Below are 27025 nucleotides of genomic sequence, written 5' to 3' on the forward strand. Positions count from 1 at the left end.
CCATGGTTTCAGGCATCCACTGGGAGCCTGAGAAAATATCCACTCCAAACAAAGGGGAGGCTACTGTGTATTTATTGTCTTGTCTACCTGGGTTTAGAAAGGATTGAAAGCAGGATAGTGGGCACATTAGCGTGGTTTCTCTTAAAAATGGCAAGGAGCCTTTTACAAAAGGCCTGGAATACCAGCAGATTTATTCGGTCAGTGACTAAGAATCTTCACACAGAACAAGCTTCAGGTAGGTTTTGATAAAACTCTAGCACCCTTAGCTCTTCTGAGCCCACCCATCCTTGTAGATAGCTCCCTTTCCGGCTGTTAATCACCACTGGTGTGCCTGTGCACAAACCATCAGATCTGTGTGCCACCGGATGCCAGGGCTGTGTGGAGACGTGCACCCGTATGGAAGGAAAATGCTGTCCTAAGACCAGACTACCCTTTCACATCCCAGATGTCCAAACTGGAAGAACCTCTTCAGCTTGCAGACTCTCCAGATGTTACCACATGTGGATCAACTCTTTACCAATTACTGGTGGCCAGGGAAGGAATATCAGATATCAGCTGGCATAAGCCAATCAATTCTTGACAAGCACTGTGCTAAGGGGGAGGTAAGATTACTATGATTGACTTAGGCCAGTCCAGTCCTATGTTTAGAACTTGAGGTTGGAATCTGTCCCTCTTAGGTAAGAGCTGTTACCTAGCAGAGTGGGTAGCTTGGATATGGGTAACTAATGGCAACCACTTTGTTATTATTCCTAACTGCACTTGGTGCTCCCGAGACCCAGGGCTCCATGGCTTCTTAAAGTCTTTATTCTTGGCCTAGTCTGGGCACCTTTTATCAGCAATAGCTCATCTAACAGACCCGTGTAAGCCTGTTCAGTCACTCTCACCTGCGCCTCTACCTTCCCAGTCATCCTGTAAGGAAGGACCTTATATTCAGATGTGTGTTGTCTGTACAATGAAGGACTACTTAAAGGCTTAATATTGCTACTTGTTGTTGACAGACTAAATACTATTGAACAGATATGCATGCGGCAGTGGCGAGCAGTCTGCTGTACGGTTTCCTAGACCTGTCATTTCAGTTGTCCACAACTTCAGACTTCATCTGTCTTTGTAAGGCATATTTAATTTGGTCTAAAAAGCATTTTGAAAATAGCTGAAGATGGATCTGTTGTGAGTCCTGAGATCCCTTTCAACTAAATGAGACTCTGAAGTGACGTGCTCTGGCTGACGGCAATTTAAATGCGCCATCCAAATGGACTGCATCTCCCAAAAGAAACCTTCTGCTGTCTGAGCCTGGATTCCTGCTGAAAACATAGCCTGCCAGGAAGATTCGAGTGCCCATTATTGTGAAACAGAATGAGAGGGGAAATGACACCAGGGTCTGTTATTGAGTTCAGTACCACAGTGAGCGACACTGGAACTGTACAAACCGAAGGAAAGACCTCAGAGTTGGCTGTCCAAGGGCCAAAGGTTAATAATTTATCCCACTTTATCCACTGAATCCCCTGTAGGGCCGTAAAGCCTTCTGTTCCTGTGTCTTATGCTTGTGTGTGCACATGTGCACACACGCCAGCTGTCTGCGCAGTCCCAGGCAAGCGGCTAGATACCAGAGGGCATGACCAAGGCAGTGTACCCCAACAGTGTGAGTAAAGTGGGTGCAGGTGCAAAGGGAGCACAGAGGGGTCAAAGTGCAGTGAAGAGGTTGCCAGTCACATAGAAGCCCAGGAAAGAACAGAAATCACCCCACTTCTTGTTCACCTTCCCGGCGCCTCTGAGTGACTTTCCTTAGCGTGTGTCTTTAAAAGGTAAAATTAATAAACACATTACCAACTCAATTGCTGCAGAGCCCTGCAGGACTCTCATCAACAACGAGTCGAGCTCGCCAGTGGAGAGAAGCGGCAGGGTCCTCACAAGAGAAGGCTGCTGTGGGGGAAGCTGTCATTACTGCATCTTCAATTGGCGGGTCCTCTCTTCCCCAGCGGGGGCTCCTTGCTTGGTGGATAATTTTTACTCTTCCTGTTCTGTCAATATGACAGTTTTGTCCCTAATAGAATGGCAGTTTTGACTTTCATTGAAATTATTCCATATAGACCCAAAAAGAAAGAAATGCGTTCTCTCCCCATTTCCTCTTTTCCAAAACTGCCCTCCATAAAAAACTTTTCTCATTTAAATTTTTGCTTCCACACTGAATTTCTCATTCATGTTTCAAGGAAATCAAATACGGTGTCAGCTTTCAAAAGCCATGCTTGATGATGGCAGTGACTCACATAATTACTGACTGTCAGTGTGTTTGCTAGGAACACAGGGATGTCTGGCAGCCCTCCTTCCACCAGCAGGAGCCCCTCAGTGTGGGACTTCACTGGGCTGCTTTTCCTCTGAAGTCTAGCAGTGGCCAGACACAGACTCGGGCCATTGTCTGCATCATCCACTCAGAAAGCACGCGCCTCAGGTGACACTCAAAGTACTTGTTGAAGAAAGCTCTTTAAGACAATTGCTTTTTTAACCTCTGTGTGTGTGTATGTGTGTGTGTGCACCTGTATGTATGATGTATATTGTGTGTGTTTGTATGTAGTATGTGTGTGCCTGTGAGCACATGTATTCTGTAGCACACACATGTAGGTCAGAGGACAGTGTCAGTGTGTGTCTTCACCTTCCACCTTGTTTGAGACAGGCTTTCCTTTCTGTTGCTGTCCATCAGTTCATGTACCAGGCGAGCTGGCCTGCAAGTTTCCAGGGATTCTCCTAGCTGGCTCTACATGGGTTCTGGGGATTCAAACTCAGGTCCCTGTGCTCCTGTGTCGAGTGTTTTATTCACTGGGCCATCCCCCAACTAAAGCCATTATTTTAGTACATGTTGATTTAGCAAGAATATTCCCAGTGGTTGCCTCAAGCTATGGTTCCTTAGCTCAGTAGTTCTCAATCAAGGAGGACTTAGTCTTTCCCCTTGCACCATCACCCCAGGAACACTTGCAGTTTGGGGAGTCATTTTTAACTGTGGATAGGGCTAGAGATCCTGCTAAGCACCCACAGTATATAGTCATGCTCTGTTGTAATAAAACTCTCTCTGCTGAGGTCAAAAAACCCTGCTCTAGCTGCTAAGGATTTGCACGCTAGGAAATAGGCTGTTTGGGATACTCAGACTAAAGAGAGAATATGCAATACTAAGGAACACTTTAGTTCTTTGCCTTTTGTGTATGTAGGCATGAGCATGGAAGTCTTAGGTGTCGGTCCTCACCTTCTACCTTGTTTGAGACAGGATCTGTTTGTCATTTGCTGCCAACCCACGAGATCCCTGCACCTCTCCACTCTGCCTCCATTTCCCTGTAAGAACACCGTGATTACAGATGTGTGCTTCTGTGTCTGGTGTCATGCGGGTTCTGGGAATCTGAACTCTGGCCTTCACGCTTGCACAGCAGGTGGTTACCCACTGAACCATCTCCTCAACCCCTTAAATAATACTTTAAGGTGGAATTGGTCATCACTCCGTCATCTTTATCCTATTTAGCGTATAACCTCTAGCTTCCACTCAAATGAATATAGACATTTATAGGGTTGCAATTGTAACAAAGATACTAGCTTGCATTCTTGTTCACAGTTTAAAATGTCCTTTTCATAGTCTTTATGCCATTTTTAATAAAGAACATTGCATTATTTTAATGTAGTATCATCTATAAGCCTTTCTGTCTTGGTTTCATTTTTCTTTTTCCCTTAAGTAACTTTGGAAACGCTGGTATTCCCATCTGAAATCTGCCTTTGGAAACCTGCCAAGAGCTACTCTGAAATGATTTTACAAGAAAAACAACTTTTCAAGAAACAAGTGTTTTCGGGGCATTCTAAGAAGTTATGTTAGAAATGTTTCATATAGAAACAGCTACTACTTTAGAGAAACACCCACTATTTACATTTTTTTATTAAAGTAAGAACTCTTGGGGTTCGGTAGATGGCTCAGTTAATCGGGTGCTAGCCTTGCAAGCACAAGGACCTGAGTTCGATCCCCAGAACCCACATAAAAATTTCAAAACAAAACATAACTGGGTATGATGGCACACGTTTGTAATCCAGGCACCGGGGAGAAGGAGACAAGTGGGTTCTTGCTGGTTGGATAGTCAGCTAGCCTAGCTCAAGTGTCAGTTTCCAGGTCAGTGAGCCCCTCTGCCTCAAATAGAAAGGTGGACGGCACCTGAGAAACAACACCCAAGGCTACCCTCTGGACTCCACATGCACCTGCACACACATGTGCACTCACACATGTGAACACACACACAACCCTGTGTGTCCCCTCAGAAATCAGTAGGCAAAACTGTGGCCTGTCATGTGAGAGATCACAGTGGGAAACCCTGGCTCCCCAAGGCTCAGACCTCATAGCCTCTGGGTATGAGGAAGTAGGGAAGTGCCAGCTCTGGCTACCAAAGTCCACACAGCATTACCACGAGACAGCTTTGATTAACCAATTAGGATGTGCATGGGAGAAAACATTGAGTCTCATGTTCATGAAAGTAACTGCACAGCACTTCCTACTGTAATTCAGTGTATGGAAGAATGTTTGTTTTAGAGTTCAGCGGGTGGTCTATCTAGTCCTGCCTGAAGGTCTTCCTGCACTCCTGAGTCCAGAGAAGGTTGCACAGAACCCCATCCCATACCCTGTAGGAACCTAAACACTTCTCAGGATTCCTGCAAATTTCCAGAGAGCATCTGGCCCTCAGCTTTCCCATCTGGAAATGAGTTCAGTTGATGGACCACATTACCACAGCCCATTTGCCTTCCTCCTCCCTTCTGCTTCTGCTCAGACAGCTCTCTCCTTGGTCCTCTCAGCCCCTGGCTCCAGACTCAAGCTCCTCATAATGTGTGCCTCTATCACAGCCTTGGATGGCGGTATGGAAGAGGTTATACTAAACACCATAGATGCTCCTTGTGAACAAGGCAGTTCACTAGAGTGCTTTTAAACACTACTCCATATCCTTGTGTGGTGTGCACCCTTTGTCCTGCTCCTCTCTATAGAAGGAGCTGTGGGCTGTGTTCCTGCCGCCCAGCTCCTAGCTTATGCCCCAAAATAACAACACACAAACTGTATTCATTTAAATACCGCCTGGCCCATTAGTTTCAGCCTCTTATTGGCTAACTCTCAGATCTTGATTAACTCATTTCTATTAATGTGTGTAGCACCATGAAGTGGTGGCTTACCGGGAAAGATTCAGCATGTCTGACCTGATGGCTGGCTTCATGGCAACTGACCCAGAGAGGAGAGGCATGGCGATTGCCTCACTTCCCTTTTCCTCCCAGCATTCTGTTCTGTCTACTCCACCCTCCTAAGGGCTGGCCTATCAAATGGCCAAGGCAGTTTCTTTATTAACTAATGAAATCAACACAAAACAGAAGACCCTCCCATATTACCTCTCTTCCTGCACCCCTCTTCCTGCACCCCTCTTCCTGCACCTCTCTTCCTGCACCCCTCTTCCTGCACCCCTCTTCCTGCACCTCTCTTCCTGCACCTCTCTTCCTTCACCTCTCTCCTGTACCCCTCTTCCTTCACCTCTCTTCCTGCACCCCTCTTCCTGTACCCCTCTTCCTGCACCCCTCTTCCTGCACCCCTCTTCCTGCTCCCCTCTTCCTGCACCTCTCTCCTGAACCCTCTTCCTGCACCCCTTTTCCTGCTCCTCTCTTCCTGCTCCTCTCTTCCTGTACCTCTCTTTCTGCACTCCTCTTTTCTTCTTGCTTCTCATTTTTCTCTCCCAAAAGGTCCACAATTGTTCATCAGAAGCCATACAGTGCAACCAGCTCTCTGGAGTCCCTGCTGCCAAAAGCAATTCCAGGCTGGTCTCTATTATGCATCTTAAAAACAAATCAAAAGGACCTTTAATGTCATTGGACTTACATTTTTAGAAAACACATGTTATTGTTAATAGCAACTTATTTTCCTCTCATGCATCTCTGTAAGCTCAATTCCTTTCAACAGTACAGTCTAAGCCTCGAGCTTAGATAGGTGACAACATCTCTGTGTGTGTGTCACACCAGAGAGCACTTTCCTCACTGGCTTCACCATGGCAAAGTAGACTTGCCCTTGTCTAGGGTTCAACTTTGGTTCACAGTCCCCTACCTTTTGATACTGTGACATAGCATTGTCATCTATGAAGGTCATCCTTGAGGCCCACATAATCAAGTCTCTCTCTCTCTCTCTCTCTCTCTCTCTCTCTCTCTCTCTCTCTCTCTCTCTCTCTCTCTCTCTCTCTCTCTCTCTCTCTCTCTCTCTCCTCAGCAAGTTTTATGATTTTTATGTTGAACCACATTCACAGCTGCCCTGGGCATTGGGTTGGCTGAATGTGGGCCTTGGGTTGGATACATCTACCTGTCCTTCCCAGTGTTCCAGGGATTCCTTAATCTGTCACCACACTCAGCAGCCTCGTTTTCCGAAGCCCATCTCCCCTGTGTTTCTTCCCATGCTCACCCTGTGTTTGCTGAATGTGGCTGAACACAGAGACCATATGGACTCACTCGTGAATCTCTGGGTGGTATTTGGAGGTGGCTTTTTCACCATGTTTTATTTCACTGGCTGCTCTCACAACTGTTGACAGGAGTAAGACAGTCTCTTTATTCGATCCCAACACCTCCTGGGAGGTAATACATTGTCCATAATATTGTCAACTGTTTCCTCGACTCCATTTCCTCCATAGGTTCATTTATTCAGCACAGAGTCATTGCCTGCTATGAGCTAAGAGGGGGGACAGCTGTGGGCAAAAGCTCTTGCGCTCCTGGAGATTGTTTCTAGTAGGAGTGAGAGGCAGCGAGATATTTTGGGGCTGAGCATTTTCAGGTGACACAAAGCAGTGTGTTCCAGTTTCATAACCAGGGTTGAAGGCTTTCTTTCCCACAAACAGAAATGAGCTTCCTTTTTACCTAATGCCAGTCCTCCCCTCTCCATGTCTCCAGCTCTTCCCTCCAGCTCGCCTGTTCCTATCACACTGTGATTGAGTGTGGGTATTTCAGTCTTCCACAGAATGCTTGTGTTGGTACTAAAAACTGTATGCCATGGCTTTTAAACTTTGAACCCTTAAGCTTCGGTTTCCTCTTTGTTCAAGTTGAAAGGACCAGACCTGTTCATATGTGTAAAACATGAGCAGGCATCAGCTAGTGTACTGTGTCTTGTTCTAAACATAAACAGGAGATATCAAGATGTTCCTCCATTTGATATGGGAATACAGTGCCCTCTCTAAGCCATATGGATGGACTTCCCCTTTCATATCCATGGTGACAGTGTACCCACCTCCTGTGTGGCAAAGACAAGAATAATTCAATATTAATATAATAACAACAGGTTGTTTACAGGAGAAAAATGGACAGAGAGATTTGCTTTCTACAGCTTTCTAGTGTCTCAATAAATGAGGGAAAACACATTCAAAATATCACCAGGAGCAGTTGATCCTGCTAGTTCTCTCCTGCGTTATTCGCCCTGTGAGATTTTGGTCCAGACATACCAGCTCAGAATAGAAAGGGAAAGAAGGCTGTTTCTCTAATCAAATACTTAGGCAATGTGAAGAATCTTCAATTATCTAATTTTATTGAAGGGATGGTTTATATCCCGTCGCCAGTGATGTGCAATCCTGTGATTGTTTTAAATCCCTTAGAAGAGATCTGACATTATGCTCTGTGTGCTGTACAGCATGAAATCACCATGTATATTTCACCAAGAGATAGAACAAGAAGAATAGCCTCTGCGGTACGCAGTCATTTTATCCCAATACGCTGCAACATGGTTTTTGCCCTGGGGCAGAGAAGTAGGATTTTTTTTTCCTCTACTTCAAAAGAAAGAAAAATCATCATCACTCTATCCAGACCATTATAGACTTCAGAGACTTTGGCATGAAATATTCAGAAAGTTTATTTTAGAATTCAATATTTTAAAAGCCTGCTTTAAAACTATTACAGTGATTAGTGGCTTTTTTGCTTAGGCCAGTCTTTGCTTTTAAAAGCCCTGTGTTGTGGTTGATACCATTGTTTTCTGTAGAATGTCATTTGTATCAACCGCTCCTGCTCCCAAGAAGGCGTCCCCTGCCTCCTTTCAGGATGTTCCCGAGGGGACCTGGGACCATGCTCGTGTGTCCCCTTACAGATGTGCTCTTCAATAGGCGCCTCTTTTCCTGCTGGCACAGCCCATGAGCTGCTGCTGCCATTTTGTGTTTTGGGTGTGCCTTACCTTAACCACCTAGAAAGTGTGTCCCTCTCTGCTGTCCCTTCAGGAAGCAGAGCCACTTCTCAGAGGTTCCTAGGACACCCCCTCAGAGGCTTCCTGCACCCTTAGTCAAGGGCTCACCTCTCCATCACTCCTCATAGGAATTTGAAAAGCTTAGTATGCGTGTTGTGAGGATTTAACAGGGATCCCACGAATACAAGTGAAGCCAGGAAGGAACCACGGAATTGTGCTTAGCCATGCAGGAACTTCTCCCTGTGTGGTGTTGATTATATAGGGTGGCAATGGCAGGAGACGGTGGAGTCCTGATTCAGAGTTTCATATGCCTCATTTGAGTTGGATTTTAGCTGCTCTCTATCAGTGTGATCTGTAGAAAACTTTCAGGCCTCCTTAAGGCTCAGTAGCTCTGTATACTGAGTATAAACTGAGTCAACCCCAGAATTGGTGTTAAGATTCTGCAGTCTTGGGGTATAAAGGCAGAGGTGGGTAAGACATCAAACTTTGTCACCATCACTGTCTGCTGCTAAAACAGTTTTCTCTTATTTATTCATGTCACATTTTTGTTACAGGATGTGTATATGTATGTATTATGTATATAAATATCATATGTAAGAGATCACTAGAACAATAATTTTTCCTACTTTTGTTTGAGACAGGCTCTCATATGGCCCAGGCTAGCCTCAAACTCACTATGTAGATGAAGAAGACCCTGATCTTTTGATCCTCCTGCCTCCACCTCCCTAGTGATGGGATTATAGGTGTTGCACCTCTGTTCCCAGTTTTCTGCAGTGCGAGGGTGAAACTCAGGGCTCTGCACGTGCTCGTCAAAATGTCACAGCCACAGCTGCAGCTTATTCCTCCCTTTCTGGAGTAACTTATGCATTTAGATCCATCCCTCAGAAGCATTCCATTGTGTTTCTGTGGGTTTTCATAAATACATCTTCTTTCCTCCGTACTTTAGGTGTTAGTGGTGCTGGAGAGGGAAGCACAGTCATTAGCCTGGGTCTTCTGATAACATTGGCTCCTCCCTCATGCCGGTATGCAGAGAAGGGAAGGTTCCAGAATGCTCTTGATACGGAGGTGCTAACAGGAATAATGCTTGAATCACTTTCTATGTCATTTCCCAGGGAAGCAGATCAAGACTCAGACGGTCATGTCAGCTTCCGAGACTTTGAGTATGCCATGAACTATGGACAGGCAAAATGAAGCCGGACGCTTGTGGACTACCGTGGGCAATTCTGGATAGACCAGTGAACTGTAATCTAGGTGAAGGTCACGCAGACCTCACTCTTTTGTCGTGCTGTCTGCTTATGAGTAAACTCTTCATCACAGTTTTTGAATGCTGATATTGGACCTAGAGGTAGGAATCTCTTTCCATGTCTCTAAGAGCCCTGAGTCAGCCTGCTGTTGCTGGCCCCTCCACCCAGTGGTTTTTCCTTTCCAGTCCTGTGAGCTCTCCATTCTTCATACTGTGAATTCCACTCCTTGCCCGCTTGGGTCCCTAGCTTTTATCAGCTCTGGGAAGGGTTAGCTTTGATCTGCTAGTGGTGTCATCATCCTTCACTTGCTCAACTTTGGTTGAGTGTCAACCTTACTGCCATCCAAGCAATGAGCAGACACTAGGAAAACAAAGGCTTCTCTTATATAAAGTCCCTGGAGCACAAATCAGTGGCAGCGCACTCACTGGGTGTACAGAACACAGGAATCGGCTCAGACCAGGTGGCCAGCCATTCTTTATACAGAGAAAATCAGAATGTGTTTGGGGTCTTAATGAACAAAAGGGTGTGATTTTTGGGTTCCTTTGAATAACCTGAACCTGGGCTTCCTGCTTTGGAGACACTCGCCTGAGCTGGCCAAGAGCCCTCTGCTGAGTACTTCTGGTTCAAGGAAGTTTGGCTGTGCACTTGAAGTTCAACCATCCCAAAGTTAGGAGTCTCCTACCACATCCCTGGGATCCAGTGACTACTTTCCTGGAGCAAATTGAGACACTGAGCATATAGCATAGCATCTATTAAAAATAATTCTTAAATACTGATCTTGCCATTGTAAGTGTTCAGCTTTCACAACATTAACATTTGTAAAAGAAATTAATGCAATTTGTTTTTAAAGTGCTAAACATTAAAAGATAAAGTAAAAATATAAATTTGTGTAGTAAGCATTAAAACAGGCTTCATGCTCATATAAATTATTAGCAGATAGCCTTAGGAGAAATAAAGATTTAGCTGTGATAAACCAGAGGAACCTAAGGATATGGAATGACTAAATGTGATTTGTTCCCCTAGATGGGCCCCTAGGAACATACAGTAGAGATGAACGGAGCTCGGGCTTTCTCTGCTGCTTCTAACAGTGTGGGAGACTAGGTGAGGGACACACAGGAGCACCACTGTTTCCATGATTCTTCTGTAAATCTAAAATTATCCCAAAATGGAGTTTGTTAAAAATTAAAGGCTTGTTCAAACATTCATAAACTAAATGAAGAAGCAATGAAAATCATTTCTCAACATGAATGAAATATTACTTCAAAGACAGAAATGGTTGCTGGTATCATTGAGATGTGTGTATGATTTTGTTCACAGTGTTCCAGTTTGACTTTGCTCAGCAAGTGTTCCCATCATAGTAGACAGACTGAGTCATTGATCCTGATCTCCAAGAATAAAAGAGAGATTTTAGATTTCTTAACTACAAAACAAACAAACAAACAAAAACCATCAATACTATTTATTAACAGTCATTCTTTCAGTAATGGCCAGCGTCCCAAACTTCTGTTTGGCACTCCTATCTGTCATCTGTCTGTCCTGAACAAGGTGACAAGGGAAAAGAAGGAGTCACTTCCATGGATGTAGGAAGTAGGAGGTGAGTCTGGGAATGTCTATTGAGCAAATCCCATGACTCTAGATTAGCCAAGACATTTTGTCTCAATGACAGAAAACTAACCAATGAGAATTTACTTTGAAAAAGGAAAAAGAAAGGAAAATCACTGAATTAACTTTCTGAGACCTAAGAGAGGGAGGTAGGGGTGCGGCTAGGCGTCACGACCCACACTAGCACCTCCAGACTCCTCCCTTCTTTCTATAGTTACCAACAGCATTTCACCATCTTCACAAAGAACTGGACCATGATCTGTCCAGATCCAAGTTCAGAGCATCTAGGAATAGGCTCTGGTTGACCACACTCAACTCTGGTTCGTTCAGAGGGTATGGGCAAGTTCCCTGTGGGTGCTCAAGCGCATGCGGCCAGGGCAGGCCATAGAGGAAGATAACAACCTAGGCAGCCTTTCTGGTTGGGACCTCTTCTAAGACGATCCACATCCCTGCATTTGCTACTCAGGAGCATGGAGGCTTTCTAAGGAAAGAACAAAGAAACGGTGACAGAGAAGCTGCCCTTACCTCTTGCTTTTAGGATTCATCCTCTTCCTTGTCTGGGAGGAGCTTGCCCCATCCTCTCACTTCCAGAACCCAGCCCCCCACACTACTGCCTGTGCAGTGTGACCTTGCTGGTCTGATCCCAGCTGGGCGACCTAATGTAACTCAGTCTCGGCTGTTGGAGGACATCGAGGCTGTGTCTGCAGTTAGGTGTCCTCTGTGTGCCTGAGCAAGGGACACGACTCAAGAGTGGGGAGCGGCCATGTTTTCAGTCACGTGGCCTGGAAAATCCGAGCAGCTGGTTTGCAGTGAGCAGAGAGGGGCTTAAAAATAGACAGCGGAGGGAGCAGTAAGAGAGAAGCAGCCCTGCGGTGCTTGGTTTCTGGTTAGAGCTTATGTGCGAGACTCAGTCACAGCCCTTTGGGTCCTGTGAGGTAACTGCATCCTTCCAATAAATCTTTCCGCTCAAGCCAGCTGGAGTGACTTTCTGTTATTTGAAACCCAGAGAGCCTTCACTTTTGTGAGCTTCCAGCCAAGGACAGAGTCCTGGGTGACATTAGCATTTGTAGGGCAGAAAAAAAAAAAGCAGCAGTTGAAGATGGGATGGATAGTCCCGTCATTCTCATCCCAGCCTTTGAGCCCCTCGCTGGTCCAGCGCCGGGTTTCCCTGCTACTGCAGCCTTCAGAGCAGTTGCCCATGAACCACGACAGCAGCAGTTCCTCTCAGACCTCAGCTCAGGTCCCTTCTCTTGGGTCTGAGGTAGTGGCACAGCCTTTGGCGTCCTCTTGCAACCTCTACAACAGGTTCGTTGTGGTACTTCGGTACTGTCTTTTCCAGTTGCCTGTCCCAGAACCAGTCTGTAAGGGAGAGGATTTTCCTAAGTCCTGTAGCTGGCCAATCGTTCTTCATCAACATTCTCCAAGGATGATTTCATCCACTGCCAGGAGCCCAGTTATCGCCTTGATTGATATGACTCCATAAACAAGGCTTTATCTTTGATCGTGACCTCTGCTCAACTCCAAGCCTGGTTTCCCTCCCCTGTCAGACATTCCCATCTCGGTGCAGACTCGCTGAACTAAAATCAGATGCATTGTTCCCCCAATTTTCAAAATTGTTCTCCTAGCCCGTGTTTTCTATTTCTGTTGATGACAGCCTCCCTGCCCATCCCCCACCCAAGCTGTCATCCAAGCCAGCTGCCTCAGAGTCTCCCCTTCTCCCCATCTTGCATGGCTCTGACAGTCAGTCACCAGATCCTTTGGCGCATGTCCTTGTAAATTCTTCCTGATTTTTTTTCCATTCCATCCTGATCTTTCTGTGCAGGTCCTTAATCCTGGCCAGTTCTTCCATCCAGTGACGTGTTCTTTTGCTTATTTATGTAAAGATGAGCGCAAGGTACACAAATACTGCTGTCAAGGAATTTTCGTCTGGCATATCAGGGACATTCCTAAAGCACAAACAAAATGACTTTCGTCTACTCAGGAGCTTCCAGTGGTTCTCTTTTCTGTTGGACAGTGCTTAGCCCTGTTGAAAATGCCCACTCAAAGCCTTCTATATTGGGCATCACTCTATGTTTTTAGTATTGCCGTCCATGACTCTCCCTGCCATATCACCAAGCAACCACAGAGACACAAGCACAGTCCCATCACCTAAAAATACAAAAATTGCAGCAAATCTTTACTTGAAGTAGAGCAGTAATAATCTCAAGATTAATATCTGATGAGATAATAAGAAAGTGAAACAATGAAAAAATAAAACTTAGGGCCTTGGAAGATAGCTCGGTCTGTGCCTACAAGCATGAGGACCCGAGTTCGATCCCTGGAATGTACCTTAGAAAGCCAAGTGTGCTGGTATATAATCCCAGCACTAACGAAACAGGATGATCCCCAGAGCTTACTGGTCAGTCAGCCCAGCCTAACCACTGAACTCAAGGAAAGATAGACCCTGTCTCAGAAAACAATGAATGTTTCCTGAGGAACAAGACTAGCGGTTGACCTCTAGCTTCCATGGCCCCCACACATGTACACACATACCTATATGAACACACACTCACAAATGCACTTTTATGTACCCCAAAAAAGTAAGAAAGAAAAGAAAACAGCCCAGGTATGGTGGCACAAGTCTTTAATGCAGCATTTGGGAAGAAAAGAAGCCGAATTGCTTTGTGCTTGAATCTAGTATGGTCGGCAAATTCCAGGTCAGCTTGGGTTACTTAGGGAGAGTCTGTCTCAATAAATAAATAAACAAATAAATTTCATTTTAAAGAAATATTGAAAAGTTGAGTGTGGCGGTCCATACTTATTGTAGTTTTAATCTCAACACTTGGGAGGTACAGTCAGGAGGACCACGGGTTCAAGACCAGTTACATAGCTGCACTAAAGCTAAACAAGGCTACATGAGACCCTATTCAAAAAAAAAAGGGAAAAATAAACACTAATGATTGGTTCACTGCCACGGACCGGCTCAGGGGAGCCACTCAGACCGTGGGAGAAGCAGGGTCTTGGTCACAGGAAGGCACAAGTGCAGCGAATGACAGACAGACACAACACACAGAGAGTGGTTGGAATCTGCTGCGATTTTACTAAATTCATGTTTTCATTATATAGTATTCAAACAAAGGACAAATCAGAAGGTCATATATCATTGGTTGGCACAGTATGAAAGCTTCTTTTAGTCACATCAGCGATATTTAAGAAAAGCATATTATTGCCAGGCGGTGGTGGTGCACGCCTTTAATCCCAGCACTTGAGAGGCAGAGGCAGGCAGATCTCTGAGTTTGAGGCCAGCCTGGTCTACAAGAGCTAGTTCCAGCCGGGCGGTGGTGGCGCACGCCTTTAATCCCAGCACTCGGGAGGCAGAGGCAGGCGGATCTCTGTGAGTTCGAGGCCAGCCTGGTCTACAAGAGCTAGTTCCAGGCCAGGCTCTAAAAATGCTGCAGAGAAACCCTGTCTCAAAAAAAAAAAAAAAAAAAAAAAAAAAAAAAAAAAAAAAAAAAAAAAAAGAGCTAGTTCCAGGACAGGCTCTAGAAACTACATGGAAACCCTGTCTCGAAAAACCAAAAAAAAAAAAAAAAAGAAAGAAAGAAAGAAAGAAAGAAAGAAAGAAAGAAAAGCATATTATCAGGGACAGGTGTCAGACATAAAGCATCTTTAGAAGAGGAAATCTTGTCCTTGGGAATGTAAACCTCAGTCAAGTGGTTTCATCTTAAGAATAGAAAGTTTCTGTCTCATTATCGCTATCATGGCCTTTCCTCTTTCTAACCCTTTCTTTATCTCATCTACTGACCAAATATGCCCAATCAGTTCTCTGCACCTGCTGAAATATACTTTTTAGTACCTTCTTATGCAGCAGACACTATGGGGGTTGGGGTCTAGCAAGCCTATCCATAAAGTTCAAAGTATAATATAACACTCTTTGTCCATCAACATTAACCCATCTATTCCCTTGCTCATCATACTCCCCGTGTATGACAAAGGTTCTGCTGTAGTCTTATACATTCCCATACTTTGCTTCCCTATCTCAGAGCTGTTACTGAAGAGAATGATCCTTGTCTTGTATATATAAAGACTATCATTATTATAAAAGAGATTGTGCAAAGCCCATATCTTGCATAGCCAGCTAATCGAGAAACCTGTCTATTCCCCAAGGGCGGCTAATACCGGGCTGTCTGCCACTGAACTCCAGGAAGCCTAGTCCCATGGGACACGTAGCTCCCATTTGGCATAATGACATATGTCATGTCACACAGATGACACTGGAGTTGGTGCGGCAGTACACCTACATTCTAACAAACATTTTTTTCTTTAGTTGTCTTTTTATAAGGGACCAATGCTGGGTATTTCATTTCATTTTATTTTGTTACTAAAACTATCGCCGCCCTCCCCCCCCCCCACCACTGCTCCCTCTAGTCAATGAGGAAGCAGTCTCAGAAAGCAGCTCAGGCCAAGTTATAGGCATACATGGAGAGAGTAAAGGTAAGAATTCTAGCTGATCAGCTTACAGCAGACAAACTATCTCACTTGGCTGTAACAGAAGCCTATATTCTATGGAAACATTTCGTTAGCAACCCAAATGTGGTGACCCAGGTATATTCACTCTATTCAAGGGTTTCACATGGAAGGTGTTCAGAATCAGTTCCCATCTTATGTACCACCAAAGAAGTAACCAGAGTTACAGTTGATTAACAACCAAACTCAGCTATAGAGACCAAGAATGGAAGGTACTCTAGACCCTGGAGCCATTATTCGAAGGAAAGTTCTAGAAATGCTCTGTACAACAGAGGCATCTTTGCATGGGTATGCACTCCTGCTTAGCCACACTTCTCTGGCGTATAAAGTATAAATAATCCATATCCCCAGTCATTGTACTTGGTATTCACAGTATAATTCATACATCTAAGATTAATAAAAATGAGCTTTGTTACTTTTCTTGACTTCTAACTTTTGAAAAATTTGACAATATGGAATTAGACAATCTCTTTATGCACACACGCAGATTGAAATTCAGAGGCTTTGGTGAAAGTAATCAGTGAGTAGAATGCTTCCATGCAAGCAAGAATCCCTGAGTTCAGTCCCTAGGACCCGTGTGAAAAGCTGGTGTGGCAATGTGTACCAGTAACCTCAACACTGGGGAGAGGGAGTCAAGAGCATCCCCAGGGCTTGCTGGCCAGCTAGTCCAGCAAAGTCGGTGAGCACTGGGTTCAGTGAGAGATAGTGCCTCAAAAAATAAGGTGCAGAGCAATTGAGAAAGCACCTGATATCTACCTCTGGACTCTACACACACACACACACACACACACACACACACACACACACACATACACACACACAAACACACACACCTGCACATACATGTAACCACACATATGGACATACACAAAATAAATAAGTAAAAATGATAAATTTTTAAAAAGAAATCCATTGTCATTAAGCAGCTCATAGTGACTTTTCTTTTTTAAAACAAATTTAGCTTGGGTTGGCTATGAGGATTGAAAATAGCCCATAAACAATCTAACACAATAAAATATAGTATCTAATCTGAATTCTCTTGTTAAATTGATAAAGTAGTTAGAAACATGAATAAAAGAGAACATTGTTCTAACTTCGGAGAAAAGTACAGATTGGTCTCTATGAAAACATGGGCTAAAATTGAAATGCAGCTCCTACTTTATGATTTACCAATTCTTAAAGACTCAACTGAGAGCAGAAAACAGTTACGCTTTCTAAAATATATCACTTCAAAAGGAGCCATTCCAATAATATTGAATTTATAGAAAAAAATTGACCAAGGGACTGGAAATATATTAAACATATTGTCATAGCAACAGTCATTGGGAGGCAGAGTTGGGTCTGGGCATCTTTCTTATTTTGAAAAAGAAAGGCAAGCTTGATTTCAAATGACTTTTCTAAGGTCAGATGTCTTAGAGATGGTACTTGAGTCAAGTCTTTAACAAGCTTTCCCTATTGCCACTGACTGGTATTGGACTCCTCCCTTCTTCTCTCTCCCTCCCTCCCTCCCTCCCTTCCTCCCTTCCTTCCTCCTTCCCTCTCTCTCTCTCCCTCCCTCCTTCCCTTTCTCTTCCTTCCTGTTCTCTCTATCACAGCCATAAATAGAATTACATTCATTGGGCCACTTAAGATTCAGCCCGACCCATGTCTTAGCTAATACCCAGACATATATCAGCAGAATTTCTTCTTTGTACCAACAGAAAATGGGACTCTTTATGCTTTTCATCACATGGAAACCTCTTGGCCATTATCTCTGTGAATGTTTCTTTCACTGCCCAGTCTTAAAGAGAGTGTCCTATCAGACTCCAGTTGCACAAGCTCTATGTGAATGGCTTATCTAACATGTCTCTTCTTCTCTATTCTCTCCTCTTCTTGTGCACGTTCCTCCCCCCTTCCCTCTCTATTTTAGTTGATTAATATCTAGTCCATTCAATACCAAGAGTGACTGCAAAATGGTATAGCCCTTTTGGAAGATAGTCTCAGAAACCTGAACATGGGCTTATCACATGATCCAGAGATCAATCTCCCAGATAGTTTACCAACTGGTTTGAGAACACATGCCCATACAGAATATTTATAGCAGCTTTATTCATAATTGTTTAAAAAATAGAAATAACCAAGATGGGCCCTCTAAGAACTGAGTGGGTAGTCTGTAAGTACTGTACCATCATCTTCAAAACTGTCAAGGTAAGGAAGCCTGAGAAAACTCCAGCATTGCCTAAGAAACCCCTAGAGCTGCATACGAAGCCGTGGTGACCAAATATGATAGGCTGAATGGAATTCTGGGACAGAAAGGGGCCATGAGATGAAAACACAGGGAAGCTGAATGAAGTATAGGCTTTAGTCAGTCAGCATGTACCTGTCGGAGTTCATTGATTGCAGCAAGCACCTGTTCCAAAGCCAGAAGAACAGTGTCAGGGACATAGGAACTGCCCGTACTGTCTTTGTAAGTTTTCTCTAAGTATAAAGCTGTTCTCAAAGTAAGTAAATTTGTTAACAGCTCAGATCTTGATATGTGGTAGGCATCAGATCCCTTGCCACTACTTAACTTTACAGTAAGAATATTAATAAAGTATGCAAAGGTGGTATATAACAACTCAAAATAACGTTAAAGAATATATTAGCAAAACCAAGCAAAATTGGCAGGGGCTGATGAGATGGCTCAGTGGGCAAACGCACTTGCCATACAAAGTGGAAGGAAAGAACCGCGTCTCCAAAAGTTGTCTTCTGACCGCTACATGAGTACCATGACATGCATGCAACAAAGCACACGCATGCACACACATGCACACCCCTACACCCTACCTCATACACATACATGATAATAATAATAAAACCGTTAGACCACCACTATGGCAATTTTACAGGCCTATGTGTGGGACTTGCTACCTTGTGGGCTCGGATCTTTGGTGAAGAGAAATATATTCTTAGCCTGTTGTGTGATTTTGATTGGTCTCTGACAAAGAAGAGACCGTGTGTATTTTAAAGTACCAGCTTCGGTGTAAATGTGTTTTTGTTCTGGACAGGTATACATGCACTTGTGTGTGTTTGCAAGTCAGAGATCAGTTGGGTGTCTTCCCCAGTCTCTCTTCACCCTAGTCAGGGCTCTAGCTGCACCTGAAGCTTGCCTGCTCAGCTAGACTGACTGCCAGTGAGCCCCAGGGCCTTTCGTCTCTTCCTTCTGAGCACTGGGATGGCAAGCATGCTCCAGGTTCAGCTTGTTCATGGATGGAGCTTATGTCCTTGTACTGCAAGCAGAGAATCAGCATTGGCAGATTACTCAGCCACAAATGGAGCATCTGTCTCACAGCCCATCCTCAGAGGCTCAGGGACTATCACAGAACAAGGGGCAGAAAGACGGTAAGGGTGGGGATATAGGAGGCTGTGAAGGGAATAGTGGCTTCTGGATTTGCTAGGACTAGCCTTGCTCATAAACCCAGAGCAGCTGTGGTTACCTGTACCAGCCCTGCTCCTATTCCCTCCAGCCAGCATTTCCACATGGAAGGGCTTCCAACACTTATTCATAGCTGAGGAGCTATTGACATTTGATGACTTAAAAAAAAACCAGTTTTCTTTAAAAACATGGCCCCTTTTGTATCCACCACACTCCAGTGAGTGACTCCACCCCTATGAGTATATGGGTAGCATATACTAGACTCAGTGGGTTATATCTTCATTTAAAAAGATGTGGAGTTGGGAAGGGGTAGGAGATGAAGGCAGGATCTGAGGGGAGTTGGGTGCAAGAGTTGGGGTCAATATGATCAAAACACATATTGTTTGCATGTATGAAATTCTCAAAGAAATAATAAAATATATTGAAAACATAAATATCAGTTCCTTATTGTATAGCCATATACCATGACTATCATTTCAAGTGTCTAATAGGAAACACTGTGGCCCGTAGCTTCCATATGGAACAGAACATCGCCAAAGCTGCAAGCTTTGGCCACCACCCTATCCTGGACAGTTCCATCCTGGTTCAGCTTTGGCCACCACCCTATCCTGGACAGTTCCATCGGGTGTGGACAGCTGATCTTTCATCTGGCTGCTCTGGGATCCTCTGCCCATCCTGGTTCAGCTTTGGCCACCACCCTATCCTGGACAGTTCCATTGCGTGTGGACAGCTGATCTTTCATCTGGCTGCTCTGGGATCCTCTGCCCATCCTGGTTCAGTCTTCTCCACCAGCTCTTTTCCCAGTATGATGAACCATGCAAATGTTGGCCCATCCCAAGACACTGTGTGAGCGCCTTAGAAGGGGACTGTGAGGGGTGAACACCTGCAACAGACTTCCTGGTCGCTCTTCTTCCTCTCCTTCTGCTACAACAGACCCCCGAGACTGGCTCTTTCACACAGAATGGAGACGTCCTTACAATAGATCTGAAGGTTGGGAGTCCAAGGTCAAAGACTGGCTTTATTGCTGTGTTGTTTCATCTGCGTGGGCAAGAGGAGGAGAGCGACTGATTGAGTCTGAACTCACCCTTTGTTCATGAGCCCACTTTCCTTTCCATTAGTCTGCTCGTAAGAACAGAGCCGTCATGGACCGCTCACCTCTTAAAGGTGACTCTTAAAGGGTGTCACAGTGGCATGTAAATTTCAACATTAATTCTGCAGGTAACAAGCGTTAAAGTCATAGCTGAGGAGCTATTGACATTTGATGACTTAAAAAAAACCAGTTTTCTTTAAAAACATGGCCCCTTTTGTATCCACCACACTCCAGTGAGTGACTCCACCCCTATGAGTATATGGGTAGCATATACTAGACTCAGTGGGTTATATCTTCATTTAAAAAGATGTGAAGTACCCTTCCAGGCCCCATGACCATACCTCCTCTCATAAGACAACCTTCCTAACTGCTTTAGAGGGCAGTCACTGCCTCAGAACTTCAGCGTTCTCTTTATCTTGGAGTGTGATTGGTACACTGCCCTGTCAGTCAGCTGAAGGCCGGGAAGTCTACACCTGCACCACAGCTGATCTAGACACAAGCCTTGGGGTACAGATGATGCGGAGGGAAATTGTTCTGTTATTCCATGTCATTTGCAGCTCAGAACTGGTCCCAATTTCTTGTGTTCTTCAGCAAGACCACCCCTTTCCTTGTGCCTCAGTTTCTTCATCAATTCGAGGAAGAAGACTGGTTCTCGGCTTTTTGTCGGACTCCCTTCAAACTGCTATAGCAAAATGGCTGCACTGTGGGTTTAAATAGCATCCATTTCTTAAAGTTCTGGAGACTAGAGAGTGCAAAATCAATGTTGCTTCAGATGTGGTATCTTGGGAAGGCTTGCTCTTCGGCTCACAGGTAAATTGCTAACTATGTCTTCATAGAAGGGGCAAGAGAGCTAGCTCTTGGGTCCACACGGGGACTAACCCCATTTGTGAGAGCTCCACTCCAGTAACCTCAGCTCCACCAAATGGTAAGCATTAGACATGACAATGGACTGAGCCTCTGAAACTGTAAGCAAACCCCAAATTAAATGCTTTCTTTTAGGAGTTGTCTCAGTCGTGGCGTCTCTTTACACCAATAGAACAGTGACCAAGACATTGGCCAAAGATAATAAATGGCATTTTTAACTTAGGAATTTATAGAATTTTTAAAATGAGCAAGGCTATTATGGCACTCCAAAAGCCAGAGTAAAATATACAGAGCTTGTAGGACTTACCTGAAGCGCCAGGGCCAGGGGATCGGGGGGAGCAGGACGATGACCCAACCTTGAGCAGTGGCCAGTCCATGTTTTAATGGCTTGGATGCAGTATTCCTGACACGGGCCGTGGCGTAACTGAGCTCGCAGAAGCACACACTTGACACTCCCTCGCTTTCTTCCACTCCCACCCCACCCACAGGAAGAAACCTGGAACAACTCTACTTAAAATGCTGATCACAGGGACAGGGGCCAGGCGCATTTACCTTTGCCCTCCAATAATGAAGTTACATCGCTGCCAATCTAAAGAGCGCTGCTTTGAAAATCAAAACGTATAAAAGGATTCTTTTTACTTTAATTCGAAATTGATTTTTTTCCCAGTTCTTCTATGTTTCTTTCATGATATCATGGGTGTCGTCGTTGTTTAATATATCTCGCTGCAGCCATAACAATATACCAGGCTTTTACACACAAGGATTCTTAAAGCGGCAGCAGATTATTAATGCTATGTTAATAAGGAACCAATAATGAGATGTTACACAGAGTTCTTATTCCATACATTATTAATGAAGGCCTATTGTGTTTTGGTGGGTCTGACACTGCGATGTGGTTGCCGAATAGATTGGAAAATGCTTTTGCCTTCTCAGCAGAAAGCCTCCAGATCAGGGTGCGTGAGGAGAAAATATTTGCAACAGGTAACAAAAACAGCCGTGAGGCCTTGTGAGGGAAGAGGCGGTAAACATATTTTAATCTGAAGTACCAGGAATAGCAATGTTCTCGCTATAAAGAGAAAAACCAATCTTGCTATTCGCTGCTTTGGAATAAAAAAAAAAAAAAGGAAGAGGTCCAGGCGTCCTTCCCCGCTGACTTCTGGGATGCGGTGAATTAGCACATGCATGGAAGCTACTAGCACTGATGTTAAAGTCCCATGCTCTCTTCAGCCCTTCCCAGACTCTGTTTTACTCTGGAGGCCTCAGGAAGAAGATGCACAAACAATGTCTCTTACTGGCAAGAAGCAGGCTGACCCTGAGCCCACCCACCTAGTGGAGACCCCTGGCCTTTCCCGGACTGGGCTTGGAGAAACACTAAAAGTCTCTGTTTTATCCTGAAGAGCTTTGACTATTTCTTGTATTGAAAATAGGGGCCTCTCTGGGGTGGCGGTTTCCTAGGAAGATGTCGGTCATGACAGATGGGACATGGGAATAATGGTGTAGACACGCCTCTCTGTGACACCAAATCTCTCAAGTTGAGTTGGCTATAGTCACACGTTGATCTAAAAGGTCACTTTGTTCTTCATAAGGTAAGTGCCACCAGGGAAACGGGGCCTGTGAACGGTCAAGCCCCTTTCCTATCCACCCTCCACCATGCGTCCCCCATCCCAGTGGCCAGCTTGTACTAACTACCCTCAGTGACAGTGTCTCTCTGAACTGCCATAGGAAGCTGGCCTCCTCTGTCCTCAGCCATTGCCCTTTCAAAGAACTTGGGTGCCATGTTTACCCCCTCAGGATGCCAGTCCAACCTGTAGGATAGGCAAGAGGTCCAGGAAGAAGAGTCTTGCAACTCAGGGGTATCCAGCTCCAACACGGATATGTCACCGGGGCTCCAGGCGCCAGACACGTGAGAAACTTAAAAAGTGCAACACCATTTTCTCATCTCTTTTCATCCAGAAGATGGAAGAAATGATACTGAATTGAGTTGGCCAGAAACGATACAAAGTCTCCTTAACCTAAGCCAGACTTCCACAGAGCCACGATTCAAATGCCAATGTCACCTCCAGCCTTAGTTTTCAGGGATTTTTTGTTTGTTTGTCTCTGCGGCAGCAGTCAGGAGGGTGACTCAAAGCTGATTCATTCCAGGGTTTTTCTTTTGGAAATGAACATGCTGGCACGGCTTTAACTGCGTTTTAGTTGTCTGAATTCTCACGGCGATGGCTCCGCTCTGTCTTTGGGGAATGCGGAGGGACCTGGCATCTGGTGTTTGAGGATTCTGGGGAGTTACACCATATTTATGTGTAATAACTATACAGTAAATAAACAAAATGAATAATTAAGTGAATAATGAGCTCCTCAGAAAGGAGGCGTCCTCTGAAGACTGCAGCAGGAAGCCTCCCAGGTCTTCCGGCCTCCCTTCCGTGTGGTGCGTCTCCAGCGCTCTTGCTATGTCTGCACCCACTGTAACCAGCAAGGACGTCTTCCAGCCTGACATCAAGCACACGGGTAATCAGATGAGGACAGTTCTCCTGCTTGTATTCTCTTCCAACTGCAGTAATGTTGGATTTATAGTTCTAGGAATAATTTTTTTCTTAGCCCTAGAGATACATACTTGACTCTTTAAAAATAAAATCTGTGAGATTAAATTTCAGTGAAGAGCATTTCTCTGAGGAACTAGAAACTTGGACTTCTAGACATTTGTAGTGTTTAGTGAATGACATAAATTCCCACGGATGCCTGCACTAGCCAGTACAGAGTGCCCTAGCTTCTGGATGCAAGTCGGGCCTACAGTGAGTCTTCTCAGAGGGAAAACCCATAAGTGCTACTTGCTCATCTGTTTCCTCAAATGGTTTTACCTGTCTGCATATCCATTGGAGGGATATTTACGGAGCGCCAGCTTCGTTGGTATCAGGCACTCATACCACACTCTGGGGACGCCTGGCTGGGTGAAACCGGTTCCAGACAGCTGCTGCCCTCTCACGGCTCACCTTATCAGGGATCTAGCCACTAGAATGAAGCAGATTGTGATGGCCACGGGCTTCTGTGGAGGAGAGTGTCTTACTCAGGTCAGGCACCTGGCACTGCCTCAGAGTTAAGATGTATTTCCTACAGTCCTGGAAAGCAGGGAACCCATGTTAGAAGGGCAGCAATCTTCTCTTCCTCTGGAGCTCTTCTGTTGACTTGCAGGTGGTCCTCTTCCTAAAGTGTCAGCAGACGTGTGCGCATCTACAATGTGGTGGCGTAGGAGCGTGCTGCAGAGAGCCTGAGGGTGGGAGAGAAAAGAGCAGGCTTGCAAGATCTGTGCCAGCAACTCATCAGCTAGAGCACGGCACTGAGACACAAGAGTTAGAGGTGTATTGGATATGAGAGCTAGTGATGTATTTAATGTGTGTTGGGCACTGGTTGAGGAAGGAAATGACAAATTATTTGGAATTTTTGGCTTCCGTAACTGAGCAAATAAAGGCCTAGTCAGTGAGCCAGCCACAGCAGCATTGACTCGTGTGTGACTTGATCCCATTGGAAGCTACTAAAGTCGCTACCTTGTTACGGTTAAAATTACATGATTTGGGGGCTAGAGAGATGGATCAGCAGTGAAGACCACTGACTGCTCTTCCAGAGGATCCAGGTTCAATCCCAGTACCTACATAGTGGCCTGCAATCTTCTAACTCCAGTTCCAGGGAATCCAGTGCCCTCGTCTGGCCTTCATGGGCACTACACACATGGTACCCAGGCTTGCATGTAGGTAAACATCTGTACAGAGAAAATAAAAATAAATCAGTATAAAATACATAAGTTATGATATAACTGTTGAAATTCCATCCCTCCAACTAGAATATAAAAGTTGTGAAAGTTAAGACCACAGCAAGACTACAGTACAATATCCCTGTGGCTCTGGAGCCAGACTTACTGGATTCAAATCTTGATTTCCCAACTTGAAAGAGTTGTCATTTTTGACAGGTATTTGGTCTTTCTGTACCTCAATTGCCTTGCATATAACACTTGAATTATAGCAATGTCTCATAGACTTTGGAGACTATTGAATAGCATAACATATAACAGTGTAAGGCATATAATACTTGTAAGGCTCACAGTAGCTATGATTTCTGTTTATCACTGTGCCTCTGATGACTACTTGAGAGAAGATGATCACACGAACAGATTCATGATGAATGAATGGATTGAAGAAACAGGAGCAGAAGTAAAGGTAATGGGAAATGAAATGCAGTCTCCACGCAGCTTTACAGAGTGAGTACAGTGGAATGGAAAGAAAGCCCACCCAAATGGGTGTATGAAAAACAAAAGGCTTGGACCATATAGTTCATGTCAATGAGTCCCTTTAAAATAAACATCTGCATGGTTTCTTCCAGGCAGAGCATGTGAAAATATTCAGAAAGACTTCAATGATCATCCAAGTTACTTGTTTCTCAACTTCAGTAGAGAAAACTGTAAGCTCACAACTACCCACCGTCCCCTCCTCAATCACACCGACAAGATACCCTCCAGCCCAGCTCCTGGGAATAAAGACGCAATCAAAAACAATACGTTTGATCCAATTTAAACAATAAGTTCATTCAATCATTCTGTGTGCCCCTCCCCACCAAAACACATGAAACTTCTACTGTGTGAGGGCTAGACAGTGGGTGGTTACAAAGCCAACTAAAATACCGTCACTGTCATCAAGGACCTTAAGAATCTAAATCCGATAAATACTTATGATAGGTCTGCGTCATCAACACAAAACAGAGAGGCTAAGTCTAGGCCACCGTCTACGTCTCCATTCCGCCCATGGCCCTGCCTACTGTGTCAATGGCAGGCAGAAGCTGCCCATCCTGCTAGAGATATCTCCATGGCTGCCACTCTGCTTATGAAAGCAACTTGCGTTGGCATTTCTGTTTTGCCCAAAGGAGTTTTCCCCTGTAAATTATTACAGAATTCCAGGCCATTTCATTAGAGGGAATGCTCCGTATCATTGTTCTAACAAGTCCCCAGGTCTTCGTTCAGTTTTGAAACTGACAGTCTGAAGACTATTTTTAGCTTGGTCATGTGAGATTGTTTCCTGATGATGAGAAGTTTTTCCTTCAGACTAGTTAACGTGAATTTTATGCTCACTTATGTCACATGCTCCGATTCAATTTATTTTAAAGTGGATTCTTTGGGGAAAACAGTAAAGCTAATTTGAATTGATCCTTCAGAGATTTCGTTTTAAATGAAGTGCTATAAAAATTGGCAGACAAAGTGAAAAAATGAAATTGAATTTTCTTCTTTGGCTACACACTGGATTCAGGAATCTTGCTTTTTGACACTGCCAGGGGTTTTGATATGATGTTTTATGCAATTTTCATAACATTTGTCTTAAACTCCACTGCCTTTGGTAGGGTTGTTCAGCAGCAAAATGCGGTCCTGATGTTTCTTTGTTTAAAAAAAAAAAAGAAGCGCAGTCCTTGCCTAAGGGATAATTTTTGCTTTGCTACACACTTTTGGCCATCCACGATGATACCTGTCAGATGGCTCATCTAGAACAGACGTTGTAGTTCTGGAGAGAATAGACTCTGCCCATGGCGAGACTTGCTGGGGTCATGTGCAGTAAGCCCCGTATCTGACTGCCCCCATTTTGCCCCGTTTGTCCCGCGCATCTCTGTTGGATGTACAACTTGAGGAAAGTGTAGAAATGAAGGCAAGATGGCCGATGGCTAATTTCCTGTCCCTCACGCACCCCAAGAAGTGGAGGTTGTTCTCCGGGACACCAGACTCCTGGCTAATCTGAAACAGCTGGCGCCAGTAGGCACCGGTGCCTGGACTGGGTCCGTCTGATTCCACAGGTGATTTACATCCCACCATCAACCATCTAATGGAAAATACATAGAAACCACATGGCTACAATTTCATTCAGGGACGCACTTTTTCTTTGATGTGCTTTTCAGGGGGAGTTGTCCTCCACACTCACCTTTTCCTCTGGATTCTCTACACAGCAACTATCTTTGTTCATTTTCTACCACTGTGACAGACCAGCCCAGACTGGGAGAGTCATAAACCATAGCAGTTTATTTGGCTCTCTCGAGAAGTACAAGATCGGGGAGACTGCATCTGGTGTAGGCCTTCTTGCTGAATTATGGCATGGCTGGGAAGGGAGGGG

General features: G+C 44.6%; 1 protein-coding gene across 1 annotated transcript in view; it reads left to right on the top strand.

Annotated features, from left to right (window-relative positions):
* Efcab11 (EF-hand calcium binding domain 11) overlaps positions 1 to 9421 on the top strand; it is a 171667-nt gene extending 162246 nt beyond the window's left edge. Inside the window, exon 6 of the mRNA XM_038338031.1 lies at positions 9307 to 9421. Coding sequence (XP_038193959.1) covers positions 9307 to 9385 — 79 coding nt within the window. The 3' untranslated portion in view covers positions 9386 to 9421. The remainder of the gene's footprint in view (positions 1 to 9306) is intronic.
* The last annotated feature ends 17604 nt before the right edge of the window (positions 9422 to 27025 follow it).

This window comes from Arvicola amphibius, chromosome 7 (assembly GCF_903992535.2).
Source record: "Arvicola amphibius chromosome 7, mArvAmp1.2, whole genome shotgun sequence".
Lineage (NCBI taxonomy): Eukaryota > Metazoa > Chordata > Mammalia > Rodentia > Cricetidae > Arvicola > Arvicola amphibius.